At 59.3% G+C, this 17,727-nt stretch overlaps 1 protein-coding gene across 1 annotated transcript in view; it reads left to right on the top strand.

Annotated features, from left to right (window-relative positions):
• GLT1D1 (glycosyltransferase 1 domain containing 1) overlaps positions 1 to 17,727 on the top strand; it is a 29,857-nt gene that overhangs the window by 11,272 nt on the left and 858 nt on the right. The window contains exons 5-11 of the mRNA XM_036276397.1: positions 5,542 to 5,578; positions 8,009 to 8,065; positions 12,056 to 12,151; positions 12,994 to 13,043; positions 14,311 to 14,354; positions 16,022 to 16,142; positions 17,276 to 17,374. Coding sequence (XP_036132290.1) covers positions 5,542 to 5,578; positions 8,009 to 8,065; positions 12,056 to 12,151; positions 12,994 to 13,043; positions 14,311 to 14,354; positions 16,022 to 16,142; positions 17,276 to 17,374 — 504 coding nt within the window. The remainder of the gene's footprint in view (positions 1 to 5,541; positions 5,579 to 8,008; positions 8,066 to 12,055; positions 12,152 to 12,993; positions 13,044 to 14,310; positions 14,355 to 16,021; positions 16,143 to 17,275; positions 17,375 to 17,727) is intronic.

The raw sequence follows: 17,727 nt of genomic DNA on the forward strand, positions 1-17,727 counted from the left end.
GGGTCCGCTGTGCGGGGCACTGGGTACGTGTCTGTCTCCGGGTCCGCTGTGCGAGGCACGTGGCGGAGTTGGGGAGCAGAAAGGCGACCTGGCGGGAGTCGACGAGGTCCCCATCCACACCGCCTGTTACAGCCACCGGCGCGGGTTCTGGTCCCCACGTGCGGGTGTCGTTTGGGTTGCTTCTCTCTCTTTTTTTTTTTTTTTTATCCTCACCCGAGGATATTTTTCCATTTTTTTGTACAGATAGAGTGGGAGGGAGGGAGAGAGAGGAAGAGAGAGAGAGAGAGAGAGAAACATCGACGTGAAGGGACACATCGAGTGGCTGCCACCCACACGACCAACCAGGGCCGGGGACAAACTGCAACCGAAGTACATGCCCTTAGCGGGAACCCAACCCCGGTCTCTCCAGACCGCAGGCCGACGCTCCAACCGCTGAGCCAAACTGGCCAGGGCTGGGTTGCTTCTCTTAAAACAGCACTGATTTTTTTTTTTTTTTATGTGGCTGTTGAGGGGCAAGAATAGCTCAGGAGCCGACTGTTCCCGTTCAGTTTCTTTCTCTGAGCTCAGATGGGGTGGTTTACGGGCTGTGGGGGCGCATGGCCGCAGTGTCCTGTGCGTGGGGACGTCTCCGGGGCAAGTGTGTCCTCCTCGCCGGAGCAGGTGCCTGAAGAGCCGCAAGGAGTCGGGCGCTTTGTTCTCTGCGGATGAGCCGCCCACCGACCTTCCCACCGGGTCCCCGGGGGGCGACAGGCCCCCACACGGGAGGCTCTTCTCTCCGGTGGGGAGACTGTGGTGAGCCTGTGACCCCCTGAGGCTGGCCCCCTTGTTGGAGGGAAAACAGCACCCGGTGTTAGACCAGCCGGGTCAGACCGGACCTGGGTTCAGCAACCTCCGTACTTGAGTTCTGGTTAGGAAAGAATTCAGGACCAGGACTCAAACTGTAAGAGAAAGTTGATTTAGAAAGTCACAGAGGTAGAAGTGAGTCGCGGAAGAAATGAGCCCAGGAAACAAGTTATGGGGCACACGAAGGGCCCTTGGAGCTCAGGAGAGAGAGAGGCAAGAACACCTAAGGGTGGGGAGGGGGAGGGGTGGGAGAGGGGGAGGGGAAGGGTGGGGGAGGGGAAGCACAGGTGTGCTCCATAGACAGCAGCACCCGTCCTCTGTCTTCAGGTCCCAGCAGCATGTCCTCAGCCCTCCAGGGGCCGTGGTCTCTGCTGATGGGTGGGCTCCAGGGAGGGGCCGTCAGTCAGTGCCATGGCCTGAGGTCAGTCAGGCCTCGACTGTCTGGCTTTGCTGCTCTTCTGGGCCTGGACTGAGACACGGCCAAGGCCTGGATGTATGTGATGGGGTCAGAGCCTCATCGTCCTGGGCTTGATGCTTACAGGCTGGCCTCTGGCCCCTTCCAAGGGGTCTCTCCTGCATGACTGGCAACATGCCGGGGGCAAGGTCAGGGGTCTGAACCGCGTGGCCAGCGACGTGCTAGGGGAAGAGAGGTCACCCGGGGGGCTGGGTCCTTGTTTCTCCAGCTTTGCCCAGTGCTAGGTGCCCGGGACTTTCTGCCCTGGTGACCTTTGTACCTGGCCCAGCGTCCTGGTCTGCTCACCCGACTGCCCACCTGCTGGCTCATCACCCTGCGCGGCACCCAGGCCCCTGACACCGCGCACTGGTCGGGGGGCAGAGCCTCACTGCTCACACACCTGCTTGACGGAACTTCAGTTTGCAAAGCTGAGCCCTGGAAGCTGCTCCTTTGGGACCAGGACAGACTCGGCCTGCGGAGCGACCGGCCGGGGCCCCGTCCTCAGGCCCCGACGACTGTGCGCGTGGAGGTGACGACCGGCCGGGGCCCCGTCCCCAGGCCCCGACGACTGTGCGCGTGGAGGTGACGACCGGCCGGGGCCCCGTCCCAAGGCCCCGACGACTGTGCGCGTGGAGGTGACGACCGGCCGGGCCAGCAAGGGCACACGCGGTGTGGCCTGTGGCCCTCGGCACCAAGGACGCGTCCCGGCCGCTGAGTTACCTGCTTGGCGGTCTCCCTGCCTCTGAGGGTCCACATCGCACGGAGCGCTCAGGGTGGGCCTGGGCTTTTTAGGGGTCTCCTCGGTCTCACCCCTCAAGCGGCTTTGCCTTTCCACCCCTGAAAAAGCCACGTGGACAAAAACTGCCAACACTTTGACACTCGTGAAGATGCCCAGGCACGACGGGTCCCCCCACTTCCTCGCCACCCCCTGTACTCAGAAGACAGCACGAGAATCTTGACAGTGTTCCCTTTAGTCACGCATTCACCTTAGAATACACTCCGAAACGTTCTGGGTGTGGAGACGGGGGGCACGGAGAGCCGGCCGCTGTGCTCGGAAGGCAGCCTCCCCTGCAGGGAAGGGCCCGTGCGGCCCGGGGGGTGCCCCGGAGCCAGCTCCTCTGCCACACGATTGTTGTTATCTAAACGATAACCAGCAAACTGTGGATAACAGACTTGGGCGTTTGCCAGGCAGCTTCTCAAAAGCCCGTGAACCGAGCAGTGGCGGGAAGGAAAGTGGCGGGCAGTACTTGTTGCCCATGGTAACGTGGGTCGTCGAGCAGGAGAGAGAGTTCCGGAGAGGCGCACGGCTTCCTCCCAAGACTCTCCTGACGAGATCGGTGGTCACGTTAGCAAATGGGATTTTTTTTTTTTTTTGATGTTGTGTAATGAAATGTCTCAGCATTCGGAGGATGCTGAGCATTGCCCAGGGAACCAGCCTTCTCCGAATGACTGGCCGATGGCACTAACGAAGCATGCATGCAAGAGACCCCCGGCCACTGCGGATGGCACAGAGCGTGCAAGAGACCCCCGGCCACTGCGGATGACACAGAGTGTGCAGGAGACCCCCGGCCCCTGCGGATGACACAGAGCGTGCGGGAGACCCCCAACCACTGCGGATGGCACAGAGCGTGTGGGAGACCCCCGGCCACTGCGGATGACACAGAGCGTGCGGGAGACCCCCGGCCACTGCGGATGGCACAGAGCGTGCGGGAGACCCCCGGCCACTGCGGATGGCACAGAGCGTGCGGGAGACCCCCGGCCCCTGCGGATGGCACAGAGCGTGCGGGAGACCCCCGGCCCCTGCGGATGACACAGAGCGTGCGGGAGACTCCCGGCCACTGCGGATGACACAGAGCGTGCGGGAGACCCCCGGCCACTGCGGATGACACAGAGCGTGCAAGAGACCCCCGGCCACTGCGGATGACACAGAGCGGTAGGATGGCAGGTTCCGGTCTGCAGCGGGAGACCTGGGTGTCACTGGTGTCAAGGTGAAATCTGAAGCAGGAAAATGGTTGTTCTGAGTTTTCGCTTTTCAACCTGATGGGAACTGTGTTGCGTCTGGGGCAGCGGGGCAGGCTGGGCAGCCCTGGCGACAATGTCTCGGGTACATGCGGTCACAGGGACCCCACCGGTCAGGGCTGCTTGCCATTTGGCTTGTTCCCCAAAACATAAAGCTGACTTGAGGGTGAAGGTCGAAGCCCTCAGACCGGAAGCAATGCCCTGGTTCGCGGCAGCGGGCGGACCACACCGCACCCCTCACGCACGCATCCGGTGGGGAGACCAGAGATTTGGTTTCCGTGATCACCCCTCGTTAGCTGGTTAGGTCCTTTCGCCATAGTATTTCGGCCACATGACGCACAGGCGCACCTTTCCAGACTGTTTTGCCAAAATGTCTCTTGTGATCACTTATGAAAGACGGTCGTTGGCGGCGACTGGACCCAGCAGCCCCTGAAGGGTGTTGACTCTCGACGGCCGCTACTTCCGCCTCGGCGTCCGAGCTTCGTTCTAAACATCCACACCGGATGACCTCGCGAGCTGGACCCCTCTCCTCTCCGGTGGTTTTCTGCCGTTCCACAGCGCCGCAGCAGCCGGCGGCCGATTCTGTCTCCGTGCGAACTTCTAGGTCAACCCTGCAAGTGCCACCCTCCCTGGATGTCACAGGGGCATCCAGGTGTCCTCACAGCGTCCTTGAGACCCTCCACCCCTGGAGGGGGCAGGCCCCAGTGCTGTTCTCTGGTTCCTTACATGTTGTGTCCTCTTCTCTTCCTCCACCTCCTCCTCCATCTCCTTGATCTCCTCCTTCATCTCCTCCTCCTCCTCCTCCACTTCCTCCTCTATCTCCTCCATCTCCTCCTCCTCCATCTCTTCCTCCACCTCCTCCTCCTCCTCCTCCTCCTCCTCCTCCTCCTCCATCTCCTCCATCTCCTCCTCCTCCATCTCTTCCTCCTTCTCCTCCACCTCCTCCTCCACCTCCTCCTCCTCCATCTCCTCCTCCTCCATCTCCTCCTCCATCTCCTCCTCCATCTCCTCTTTCATCTCCTCCATATCCTTCTCTCCATCTCCTCCACCTCCTCCTCCATCTCCTCCACCTCCTCCTCCATCTCCTTCTCCTCCATCTCCTCTTTCATCTCCTCCATCTCCTCTCCATCTCCATCTCCACCTCCTCCATCACCTCCTCCTCCATCTCCTCCTCCTCCATCTCCTCCATCTCCTCCATCTCCTCCTCCTCCATCTCTTCCTCCATCTCCTCCACCTTCTCCTCCTCTTCCTCCATCTCCTCCACCTCCTCCTCCTCCTCCTCTTCCTCCATCTCCTCCACCTCCTCCTCCTCCATCTCCACCTCCTCCATCACCTCCTCCTCCATCTCCTCCTCTTTCATCCTCCTCCTCCATCTCTTCCTCCATCTCCCCCATCTCCTCCTCCTCCACCTCCCCCTCCATCTCCTCCTCCTCCTCCATCTCTTCCTCCATCTCCTCCACCTCCTCCTCCATCTCCTTCTCCTTCATCTCCTCCTCCATATCCTCCATCTCCTTCTTTCCATCTCCATCTCCTCCTCCTCCTCCATCTCTTCCTCCATCTCCTCCACCTCCTCCTCCATCTCCTTCTCCTCTATCTCCTCCTTCATCTCCTCCATCTCCTTCTCTCCATCTCCATCTCCACCTCCTCCATCACCTCCTCCATCTCCACCTCCTCCATCACCTCCTCCTCCATCTCCTCCTCTTTCATCTCCTCCCTCTCCACCTGTACCTGCTCCTTTTCCTCTTGCTCCATCTCTTCCACCACCTCCTCCTCCTCCTCCTCCACCTCCTCCTCCTCCATCTCTTCCTCCACCTTCTTCATCACCTCCTCCTCCATCTCCTCCTCTTTCATCTCCTTCATCTCCTCCTTCTCCACCTGTACCTGCTCCTTTTCCTCTTGCTCCATCTCTTCCTCCCCCTCCTCTCCCCCTTCTTTTTTCTCCAAAGTTGAGGGTGTGTACTCTTTCCATTCAAGGGTGTGTACCCCTAAACCACGTTTCCCCACATGTGTATCCTCAGCTTCAGCGCACAACTGGGCTCTGTCACCGGCATGTCCTCAGTTCAGCGTCAGTACTGTCCCGAAGGCACGGTCTGCGCGGCTGTGCAGATGACGCTTTGCAACGTCGTCCAAGGGGACTGTTTTATGGCCTCTGTTGCAGTTTTAAAAAGCAGTTGTGATGGACTATCAAATTTACTTTTCTTTTCTTTTTTCCCTCTTTTCAAAAGCCGCATGCTAAGAGTAAAATCTACGTCCAGAGTCAAGGTAAGAATTTTAAAATATACTTGGAAAAAACCCCACAAAAACCCATCCTTATCTTTCAGGGACAGGCGCTGAGATTCACTTAGAAACAGTTCGTAGAATGGATACACTTTATTTCTCTAACATGAAGATATAAGATAAATAGGAGAAAACGATGAAATAATAGTTCAAACTGAGGCCACGTAACGTTTCAGGCAGAAGTACAATACACTCCGTGAGGTGCTGGAAATGGGGAGAACGGAGCCTCTCTGTGTGAGTGCGGTGGGGGGCTGGGCCGACCTGGTGGGGCCCCCCGGGGGGCCCCCACAGAGAGGCGGAGGAGGAGCCTGCGGTTCCAAAGGAGAACAGGAAACTGATTCCACCGTCAGTCCCAGCGGGTGCTGAGGCCCAGGTCACACGTTCAAGCCCCATGAGTGTCCCAAGGTGCTGAGCACCAAGGTGCACATGGCCCCCTTTGCCCCCCTTCGCGGCCGGCGCAATGATCACCATAGAAACGCTCAGGTTGCAGGGACAGCCACAGCCGCGGAGTCAGTGGTCAGGTGAACCCCTGTGGAGTCAGTGGTAGGTGAACCCTTACGCAGAGCCCCACTTGGGAAGGACGCGCTTAGCGGCGCGGGCCCCGCCCTCTCTGCCGGGCTGATTGACAGCCCAGGAGGGCACTGGTCTGGCAGGTGAACCACGCAGGTGAGCGCACAGCCTCTGTCGCCCACACTGGACACGGCGTCCGCTCCCCGAACCTCAGGGTCCAGCAGATAAACCAGGGGTCAGCCTGCTCACCAGGCTGTAGTGTCTGCAGGGCCCTGGGGACCATGGGGCTCACGTTTCATGAACTTTCAGAGTCTCTCTGCTCTCAGACCACCTGTTGATGAGGGAAATGCGTCCCACAGAGAAAGGCACGTACCCTGTGCTTTGGATTACACGTGGAGTCTGACAAACAAGATAAAGGAGCAGCTGGGCTGGTCTGGCTCAGCAGTTAGAGTGTCAGCTCAAGGACCAAAGAGTCGTGGGTTCGATTCCGACCAAGGGCGTGCACCCAGGTTGCGGTTCGGCCCTGGCCCTGGTCAGGGTTGTGTGGGAGGCAACCCATCGATGTGCCCTCTCATGTCCATGTTTCTCTCTCTCCCTCCCTTCCTCCCACTCTGTCTGAAGATAAATGGGAAAATATCCTCAGGTGAGGATTAAAAAATAAATAAAAAATAATGAACAAACAAAGTAGAGACAGACTCACAGATCAGAGACCGTCTGAGGGCGGCCTGACGGGAGGGCTTGGGGATGGACGAGGAGGTGCAGGGACCCAGCAGCACAGATGGGCAGTCACAGAGTAGCCAGGGGTGTCAAGTCCAGCACAGGGAGCACAGTCAGTGCGATTGTACTGATACGTACGGGGTCATGCGGGTGCTGGAAATACCCGGGGAACCACTTTCTAAAGTGTGCGATTGTCTAAACACGATGCTGCACACCTGAACCAATACAGAATCATAGAATAATACAGGATGTCAACTGCAATTGAAAACCAAACTTCAAAAACATCTGGTAACTGCCCAGCCGGTGTGGCTCAGTGGCTGAGCGTCGACCCTGCACCAAGAGGTCACCGGTTCGATTCCCGATCAGGGCACCTGCCCAGGTTGTGGGCCCGATCCCCAGTGGGGGGCATGCAGGAGGCGGCCAGTCGATGTTCTCGCTCATTGATGTTTCTGTCTCTTTCCCTCTCCCTTCCTCTCTCTCTAAAATCAATAGAAAGAAGAAAGAAAGTTTTTTAAATGTGGTAAGTGTTGCCACTGAATTTTGGTGTATCTTAAAATGTTCGGTTTCTCAGAGAGTTTTGAACTCGACTCTGTCTGAGGAAAGGACCCGGGTGGTGAGCTGGGGGAAGGCTCAGATTGGGGATTTGTTTTCCATTGATTTTTAGAGAGTGGAAGGGAGGGGGAGAGAGAGCGAAACATCGGTGTGAGAAACACATCAATTGGTTGCCTCCCACGTGCACCCTGACCGGGGCCGGGGATCACACCTGCAACCCAGGTACGTGCCCTGGACCGAGTGTCAAACCCAAAACCCTTCGGTGTGAGGGCCGGTGCTCTGACCACTGAGCCACACGGGCCAGGACGAGATTAGGGATTTTACATGAGGAAGTCATTTCTGCCTGGGACCTTTCAAGTTCAGTCGCCAGCGTTTTAGAAGCCAGTTAATGCAGGTATTTTTACGGACGCGTGATTCCTGGGACCCAGGGGCCGTCGGGCCCAGACGCCGGAGGTTGGTTTTCCTGGTTGCGGGCCCGGGGTCTCACGTCACCTCGTGTGCAGAGGCCTTGACGGGCGTCCACGGAGCGCCCAGGCCTCGGAGCGACTGCAGCAGGACCAGGGTGGCCCCGTGAACGTCGGCGCACAGAGCTGCTTTGGCTCAGCCCGTGACCTTCCCCTCTCTCCTCTGGCCCAGGGATCACAACCACGCCGGACGCCGCCTTCCGCTGGGACGCCTTCCTGCAGGGCGCAGGTGAGGGGCGGGAGGGCCGGGGCGGGCGGGCCTGTCCACGCGCCTCGGTGACCTGCTGCGTCCTCGTCAGAGGCTGTCAGGTCGGACAGATTCGCTGGTCGGGGTGGGACGAGGGACGGGAGCCACAGGGACTGAAGCGGGAGGGATCCAGGGGGCCGGCCGGGTTTCTCTCCCCGATGCCGTCAGCATTCAGCAGGGCCAGCGGGCGCGGCGGGAGCGGAGCCTTTCGGAGGCCGACCCCGCACACAGCGCCGTGGACACCGAGGGCTGGGATGCCCGCCTCCCGGGCTCGGTCCGTGGAGCCGTGTCAGCCAGACACACGACAAGGGACCGTGGCAGAGAAACGGGGAAGTGAGGTCAGACGCACAAACGAATGTGAGCCCTTTCGACATCGCGGCAGCACGCAGGAGCCGCTGTTAGTGGTTCCCGGGCTCCTTCTCCACACCCTGCGGACAGAGGGGTTCTCTGCGCGTCGTCCGTCATCTTGGTCCTGTTTACTGTTGCGTCGCGGGGCTTCTGCAGACGTTTCTAAAGCTCGTCTTGAACCCCTTTTACCAGCACACAAACGCACTGGGTGTTCGTACACTGACGTCCTCTGCGAGCTTGTTCTCACGACGACGTCGTGCTGTTTAATGTCTTTATGGGATCATTTTGGATTCTGCAAGCTGACTTGGCCCATCCCCCATCCCTGTTGCGGGCCTGTGGATTTGCCACGACTTTTTGATGAGCGTTTGCCGGAAGTTGCCGAGCGGCGGTTCCCCCGCCTGGGAGGGCGCGTCCCCGGAGTGGCCCGTGTCAGGGCAGAGCCCTTTCCCTGACGCAGGGGCACTAACACAGTCCTGCCGCGGCATTTCCGGGCGTGGTCGAGGTGTTGGAACCAAAACGAGGCTGTGCCGCGTCGGACCTGCAGAACGTTGGCCGTCCACAGACGAGGCCCCGTGTGCTCCTCGGGACGGAACCGCTGGACAGGCCTGCGGACCCCACGGTGCCGGGAAGGGCCCCCCAACAGCTAGCGTTAGCTCCCCAGAGGCAAGAGGCTACGTGAGGCAGGGACACTGTTGGGGGGAGGGGGCTCAAGGTGGGGGTCCTGCCATGAACTTCAGAGAAGAGACTGAATATGCAAACTCCGCCTTCTCCCACCAGCAAGCGTGAGGACGCCCCAAGCCAGTTTGCACCCCAAACACTTCAAGCCTCTGCCCCACACCGTGTGTCTGCGCCAGGTTCCCTTGAAAAGATCAACACGCCAGCATCTCGTTAGAAACAATTCCCCAAGCGCCGTCCGAGGAGGCAGAGGTGTCCTCGGCACCGCGGAGGAGCCCAGGCGGCCGTCACTGTGGCGGGCGCGACCCTCACGGCCCGTGGGCCCAGTGTAATGCCGGCTGCACGGTCACTCCATCTCCCGGTCAGAGTCCAGGCGGCGGTGGGCCTGGGATTCACAGTGTCCCAGGCTCGGGGATTTGTCGTCGACAGCTGTCGTCCGCGGGTCTTACCATTGAGTGATTCATGGAGCAGCCCGGGGATGTAAAAGCCTCCTTAGGCCCTGGCCGGTCAGGCTCAGTGGTTAGAGCGTTGGCCCACGGTCCGGAGAGACCCGGGTTCGGTTCCCGCTAAGGGCATGTACCTCGGATGCAGTTTGTCCCCGGCCCTGGTTGGGTTGTGTGGGTGGCAGCCAGTTGATGTGCCTCTCTCACAGGGATGTTTTGCTCTCTCTCCCTCCCGCTCTATCTGAAGATAAATGCAAAAATGTCCTCGGGTGAGGATAAATAAATCAATGAATAAAAGACTCCTTAGGAGGCGTTTTCCCCGAGACCTGCTTGACCGCACCTTGGTCCAGACACGTGTGATTAAATATCGTTGCGTGTGCCGCGCAGGCATGGGGAGGTGGGTGTGGCCGTGGGCTGGTGGGTTAGAGGGTGGCTTTGGGGGGCGAGGTGCTGGATTCTCGGCCTCTCTGGGTCTTACGATCTGGCGTCTGCTCTCACGTGTGGTCGTCCGCCTGGGTCGTGTTCCCAGCCCCAGAGATGGACGGCTCACCCTGGCACCCAGCCTCCAGCTTCCCCGGCCTCCAGAGCTGACGGTTGCCTTTCGTCTCTTCCCTGCTGAGCTCCAGACGGTGGCTGCAGAATACAAGCAGGTTCGATACAGACCCTCAGCGACCAGACACGCCGCCTGAAATCGCAGGATCTGCTGACCTGGGCGTCACTGCAGGGCGCGCCCCAGAGGTCGGCGGGTGGCCGGTTCCTCGCCGAGCCCTATAGCTCGCTGAGGCTGCTGCTGCTGGTTATTTTTAATCCTCACCCGAGGATATTTTTCCATTTATTTGTAGACAGAGTGGGAGGGGGAGAGAGAGAGAGAACCATCAACGTGAGAGGGACACATCGACTGGTTGCCTCCCGCACAACCCTGACCAGGGCCGGGATTGAACCGCAACCGAGGTGCGTGCTCTTGACCGGAATCAAACCTGCGACTCTTTGATCCTCGGGCCGGCGCCCTAACGGCTGAGCCACACCGGCCGGGGCTACATCTCGCTTCTTAAGTATCAGTGCCCGTTCCACAGCGCCTTTTCCTTCACGGGCCGGCGCGGGTTCTCTGAGCCCTCACGCAGGGCTGGGTCTCCTGGCCCAAACCCTGAAGCACGTTGGCGGCACAGGGCGCCGAGGTTGTGGAGGGAGGAGGCTGGGTGCCGAGCGGCGCGGCGGTGCCCTTCCCGGGCGTGCCCACGTCCCTGCACAGGTGCCCGGGCAGTGCCTTGAGGCCGTGCTCTGCCCGTGACCAGGGCCTTTAACACCCCGGTCCCGCCGGCCATGGAGCCCCAAAGCTGCGACTCTTCCGTTTGATCTGGCCACACCTTTCGCCCTTTCGTTTCCCGGCTCATTATTTCTGCGTCTATAGTGTCTGATTTTCTGTCTCCCTTCAAAGTCTGTCTGTTTTTCTCCGCGGAGGCGGGGCGGTAGGCCCTCTTCCTCTGCGAGTCCCGGGAAGTCACCCCGTCTTCCGTAGGAGAGGGGCTGTGACCGGCTTCTCTGCTCCCTCAGCCCGGAGTCCGCTGCTCCCGCTGACGTTCCCGGAGTTGAACACACTCATCCGAATTCCTGCCTTCTCTCCTTACGAGGACACGCGGCCAAATAAACGGCTGCGGGACGAGAAGAGCTTCGTTACCTGTTCCAGAGACTCCTGGTCCCTGGACTTCGCCCCCTCTGAGCCCACATTCAGACCCTGCCCCTCACTTCCGGCGTCAACCTCGGGCCCAACAGGGACTCAGGAAAGTTTGTGTCCTCGGATTCCTTCCAGGGTACTCAGACTATGGGGAATAGAAAACACGTCTCAAGAACACATCTCAAGGGGAGCGTCCGCAGTTAATTCAGAGGTTGCGACGGCTTTGTTGGCTTCTCTGAGAGGGATGTCGGAGCCGTGACGAATCCGCGAAGGTTGTCCCGAGCCCTCGTGTGGCATCGCTGTCATTCAGCTGGAGGGGCTAACCTGGGCCCAGGTATCCGGCCACGGCCAGACTCACCACACGCCCGTTCAAGACCCAGGACAGCCCAGGGAAATGAGTCGTTCACACGAAGTGATGGAGGATCGGCAGGATGAGGGAAAACCCACCGGCATGATTTTAGGTCCATTTCTACAAGTTCGCAGATGAAGGCTTAGTTCCACTTGTGTTAATTACGGTGACGGTTTCTGTGGACGATCTCTCGATGATCTATCTCTGTGTAACGAAGCCACACAGCAACACCCACCTTCTCCCTTCTGGGGGTTCCGTGGGCGTCTGGACGGGGCCAGGTGGGACGGCCCATCCTGGCTTCCCCGGCGTCTGCCGGGCTCAGCTCAGGTTTGTCGACCTGGGAAACTGGGTTCCCACGGTGACCAACACACAAAGGTGACGGGTGGGGACGGCGGCGAGAGGTCCCCGTGTCTGTGGGGTCGCAGTTGCCGAGTCCCTGGGCCCGGCCCCCAGCTCTGGTGCCTCTCCGAACTCTTCTCTTGCAGGGATCAACCAGAGTGCTGACAACCTACACCTGTTTCTCCTGATCTGCGGCCTCAGACCTGTCAAAGACCCTCTGTACCTGGTGGACGCGTTCTCAGGTACGTCTGCGGGGCCGCCCGCCCACACCATGCCGGCGGGTCCGGGTTTCACCGCCTCGCTCTCCCGCGGCAGCAGAGCTGTTTCTGGACGGTTGCTTCGGGAACGAGAGACGGTCACACCTGCCGGGCTGCTGTCTGCCTCCCTGCGCCCGGGGAAGGCGTCCGCCACGGCCAGTGGCCAGAGGGCAGCGTGGCCCCATGAGAACACCCTCCGCGGCCCGTCTGCGCGGCGCGCTTGCCGCTTTGTTGCTTCAGCGAGTCTGTGTCCTCTTCGCACGTTCCTGAGTTTCGGCCGCGTGTTCCTTCTAGGGACCCGCGACATCCGACATCTGGGTATTGCGGAAGGTTCCGGAACAGTGTTCACCTCGAAGCGAAAACACGTCCAATACTGACGTTTTATTTTATTTTATTTTTTATTATTATTATTTTTTTAATCCTCACCCGAGGACATTTTTCCATTTTTTGTTCAGATAGAGTGGGAGGGAGAGAGAGGAAGAGAGAGAGAGAGAAACATCGACATGAAGGGACACATCGAGTGGCTGCCACCCGCACGACCAACCAGGGCCGGGGACAAACTGCAACCGAGGTACCTGCCCTTAGCGGGAACCGAACCCGGGTCTCTCCGGACCGCAGGCCGATGCTCTAACCGCTGATGATCTATTGGCCAGGGCCAATACTGACGTTTTAAATACATCCATTGAAATGGACTAATGTGAATGAAAGGAACTATGAAATAACTTATATTTCGGTGTAAATAATGTTAAGCCTATGTTTTCAGCTGGGACTGAGAACCATTTTTAAATGTCTTTTTTTCTTCTTCTTCTTTTCTCTTTTCTCCCCAGAATGGCACCGGGAAGAGCCCAGCGCGTACCTGGTGATCGTGGGCCCTGAAGTAAGTCGGGGACCCCCCAGCACTGACCCCGCCTCTGCTCCCTGTGTGTGTTCTGTGTTTTCTAAACTTGGTGCGCGTTACTCTTCTGACCAAGCTGTTTTGTCCTTTTTACGTGAGTCAGGTCCGCTTGCTTTATAAAAACGGAACCGGGTGTTGAGGCTTGACAGCGCTGTCTTGCCACGAAGGGAATGCAGTGTCGTGGCGTTTACGAAAGTTGAGATATAATTCATACGCCGCAAAGAGCACCGTTGGAAAGTGGGTGTTTCGTACATTCACGAAGGTTCGCGATCGTCTGACCTGGGACACTCTCATCGGTCCCAAAAGAAGCTCTGTAGTCTTTTTTAAAAATAATTTTTTAAATTGATTTTAGACAGAGAAAGGGACAGGGAGAGAGAGAGAGAAAACATCGACTAGCCGCCTCCTGCGTGCCCCTCACTGGGGACTAGGCCCACAACCTGGGCATGTGTCCTGACCGGGAATCGAACTTGTGACCTCTTGGTGCAGGGTCGACACTCCACCACGGAGCCACACCAGCCGGGCAGCCCTATAGCCCTGCACCCCCAGCCCTGGCAACCACAAACCTGCACCTCCAGCCCTGGCAACCACAAATCTGCCTTTCTCCTCCATGGCTTGCCTGTTCTGGGCACTTCCTGTAAGCAGAACCGCACGGGGTGTGGCCTGTGTCTGGCTTCTCTCACTCAGCGTCGCCTTCTCCAGGTCCCTCCACATTGGGGCAGGTGTCGGTGCTCCATCCTTGTTCACGGCCGAGTAATATTCCACCGTGTGGAAGGACCCATCTTGTCTCTCCACTCACCAGCTGGTGGACACACCGCTGGCTTGAAACCTGCATGTCTGGGAAGGTCCCCGTCACAGACAAAGCTCTACTCTCACATCCTTTGTGTTGGATCAGCAGCGGGTCCACCTCATTCGGCCCCGGAGGTTTCATGACAAAAAGCCATCCCTGTAATGGGCCGGGAAAACCATCAAGAAGCCCCGTCTGACTGCCCTGGGGCTGGGAAGGCTTCTGTTTCCAGGCCGGGAGCTGGTGGAGGTGGCTGCCCCGGGCTGCCCCAGGCTGTGGTCCTGCGGACGCTCGGCAGCGGGAGTGTGTGTGTCTCTCGGGCCGTCTCTCCCGCCCCCGCTCCTCCCTGTTACCAGCTCTGTGTTCCTTCTAAGCGGCAGGCGTGGCCCCGCCGGCGTGGCCTGCGGTGCTGCAGCGTTGGCTCATTTCCGACGTTGCCTACAGCCTGCCTTTGTCTCTTCCCAGGTCGACCCCGAGTTTTCGCGGGAAGTGAGAGCCAAAGTGCAGAGGTGAGCAATGACGGGAGCGGGTGTTTTGCAGCAGAGGGAACCCAGTGGCCGGGACACTGTCCTGGGTCCCACGTCTGTGCAGCATGTCTGTGTTCCGGGCTCTGTGCCCAGCGCTTCACCCGGGACCCCTCCTTCCACCCTGCCGTGTCCTGTGGACCCTGGGCACCGCCTCGCCCCCGCGCTCGCCAGGAAACACACAGCATGGCACTGTGGGCCGTTCCCTGGCGAGCGACTGGGGCAGCGGTGGTTCGGGGACGTGCCCGTGAACACCGCGTCAGGGCATGATGTCTGCGGGACGCTGGCAAAAACGGGAAAGACAAAGCATCCAGGGTTTAGGAGAGTGGAGGGAAGGGGCGCCCCTCTCGCTCTGCTGGTGAGCGTGAGAACTGCCACCTCCTTTTCGGAGAACCACGTGCTGGGGTATTTGTTACAGATGGTGTGTCTGCTATAACAGAGACCCACCCCCACCGGCATAGAGACCCTGGGCTGACTTCATTGCTTCGTAAAAAATCGGATGTGGTTGGCCCAGGACCCATAAGACTCAGGGTTCCTGTGTCTCTGTCCTGCCATCCGTCCAGCCTCAAGGTGGCAAAGTGGCTGCAGAGCTCCACCCAGTTCATCACACTCCAAATTTTAAGAGGGGAGACAGGAGAGGGCAAGGGTCAGAGGATCATCCCCCATTTGGGTCAGTCCCCTTTTAGGTGATTTTTCTCATGGACCCCAGGATTCCACCCCACTTCCTGGGCACCCCATCAGCAAGGGCACTGGGAAATGCCACTGTTTGCCCGTGTTCGATCTGGGTCTTCGTATGTCTCACAGATACAGATGTGCGTACGTACGACACAACCGATTATGGCAAAGGACACGTGCCAGGGTCACGAGGTGCTGGAGAGGGGAGGGCACAGAGATGAGTCAGTATTGTTGAATGAAAAAAAAACAAAAAACAAAAACAGGCAGCACTGGCTGGTTTGGCTCAGCCGTTAGAGCATCAGCCCGTGGACCAGAGAGTCCCCAGTTCGGTTCCCGCTAAGGGCATATACTTGGGTTGTAGTTCATCCCCGGCCCCAGTTGGGGTCGTGTGGGTGGCAACCACTTGATGGGTCTCTCTCACATCCATGTTTCTCTCTCTCTCCCTCCCGCTCTGTCATAAAAAGCAACAACAACAACAACAAAAACCAGGCAAACCCTACAACTAAACACCATCAGCCCTGGGTGGTGGGGACACGTGCGTTGCTTCCACTCGTCTGTTACTATTTCTGTTTCTCTCTGTTTTATCTATTATTGTCTCTCTGAGTATCTTTACAGATTATTTGAAAAAGGGTTGAACTGTCAGAGAAGGGTCATTTTCTAAGTCCTACAGAGAAAATGGCAGAACACTTACCTCTGATGTCCGGGGTCGGAGAAGTACCCGGCTCGTTTGTTTCACGAATTCAGGACCACAGATGGGGTGGCCGGCCGCCTCCCGCCCTCATCGGGTGGAATAGAGGAGGTCTCGCCCCAATATTGCTTTTGGTGTCGAACCCTTTATCAGTCACGCGTACTCACTCTGATATAGGGCATTCCTCCAAAATCGTTGTCTCCCGTCTCCCAGCCCCTCCTGTGTGGGCGGCAGCCACTCGGTGGGAACCACCCCGGGAGCAACGCCTTCTCGGGGTCGACTGTTTCAGGTCCGCGGGGGTGCGGCTGGTCCCGGAGATGCGGCAGGGGGAGCTCCACGCAGTCATGAAGAATTGCTTCGCTCTGGTGAACAGCTCCGTCTCCGAGGGCATGTCCGCGGCCATTCTGGAGGTGAGGGTCCCCCCGGGGCCCCGAGAGTGCCCCTAAGAAGCTGCCCGTCCCTTCTGTCCTTACTGATGGAGGTGGTGTCTTGCTCGGCGAGGTCCTGCACCTCTCAAGGCTTGTAAAAAGCAAAATAGCGTGTCCCTGGGAGCCCAGTGCGGGCTACGGCGATGTAGAGTCCGTCGCTGTACAGATGCCCCGGGGTCTTCGCTCCCCAGTATTCACGGGACGCTTACCGGGTGCCGCAGGTGGCTCTGGGTACTTGGGCGTGGGTGGCATGCACGCATCGGGAAGTCGGGTGTCACAGAGTGTACCCCTGCGATGTGCTGAGCAGCTGGGACTGGGAACCTTGACACTCTGAAAACCGACTGTCATTTCACGACCAGATTTTTATGACGTGAAAGTAGATCCCCGGCAGAATCAGATTGTCCCCACACGGGTGGCTACTCAGAGCCAGACGATGGGTTCATGGGGAATGGCAACCAGCCTGCCCGCGGACGGCAAGGCGCCTGCCACGGGGGCGTCTGCGTGGGAGGGCGACGGAGACCTCGCAAGAGCCCGGTCCTACCGCTCCTGGGTCCGCCCCTCCCCCACGGCAGGGAGCCGGCCAGGAAACACCACCTGGCGGGGCGGGTGAGGCCAGCACCTGCTGTGCCCTCAGGCATCTGTTCGAGGTCCCGATGCCAGGTTGTGCCGGGCCACCGGCGGCCGCGTGCTGATCCCAGACCCGCGGATGGGAAGCCCGCTTGGTGAATAAGCAGAAGCATAAACCGAGTCCCCTCGTGTTCTTGTCTGTTTGCCCAAGACACACATTGCGCCCCCGTGGCATCTGTACAGCAGGTGCTGGGGACAGTGACTCGGGGGGGGGGGGCTGGTGACTAAAACTGGGGCTCCAGGGGCCACTGAAGAGGCGGCCAGGGAACATGGGGACGGGGTGGTGTCTTGGTGGCATGGCAGTCATTTCGTCCGTTGACAGTGTTGTTTCCAGAACGTGAAAATCCAGTGTTTCGATCGGGTGTCACTGTGTCAAGCTGAGCTCCCTGGGAGAGGCCAGAGACGTCACAAGTCATGGCCCACAGAGGGGCCGCTCTGGCCGGAGCCGCTCTTAAAACCACTACCCTCCGCCCCTCTCCGACCTGCAGGCGATGGACCTGGACGTCCCAGTGCTGGCCAGGAACATCCCGGGCAACGCGGCCGTGGTGCGGCACGGGGTCACGGGGCTGCTGTTTTCCGATCCTCAGGTAGGGGGCGGCGTTCAGGCTTCCGCTCGCGGGGATGGTTTTCGGGTGTTTCCCTTAACGGACGACGTTGTCATCGGCTCTCGGCGTCCCCGTGGGATGGGGGCAGCCCCGTGCAACGCGGTGACCGCGTGGGAGCCTGGACGCCCGTCTAGGAAAACCTGGGGGCTTCTGGGAAACAGGCGTCCTGGGGCCTGTCCTGGTCCTGCTGCCACTGCGCAGTGTGACCTGGAGCCAAGTATTTCCCTGCCCTGTGCCAGCCGGTGCCTCCAGGGCGCACGCGGTGTTTGGGAGGCTGGTGCATACCTGTCTGATCAAGGGGTCAGAACTGCGCACAACCAGGCAGAGAGCCAGGG

This window comes from Molossus molossus, unplaced genomic scaffold (assembly GCF_014108415.1).
Source record: "Molossus molossus isolate mMolMol1 unplaced genomic scaffold, mMolMol1.p scaffold_m16_p_22, whole genome shotgun sequence".
NCBI lineage: Eukaryota > Metazoa > Chordata > Mammalia > Chiroptera > Molossidae > Molossus > Molossus molossus.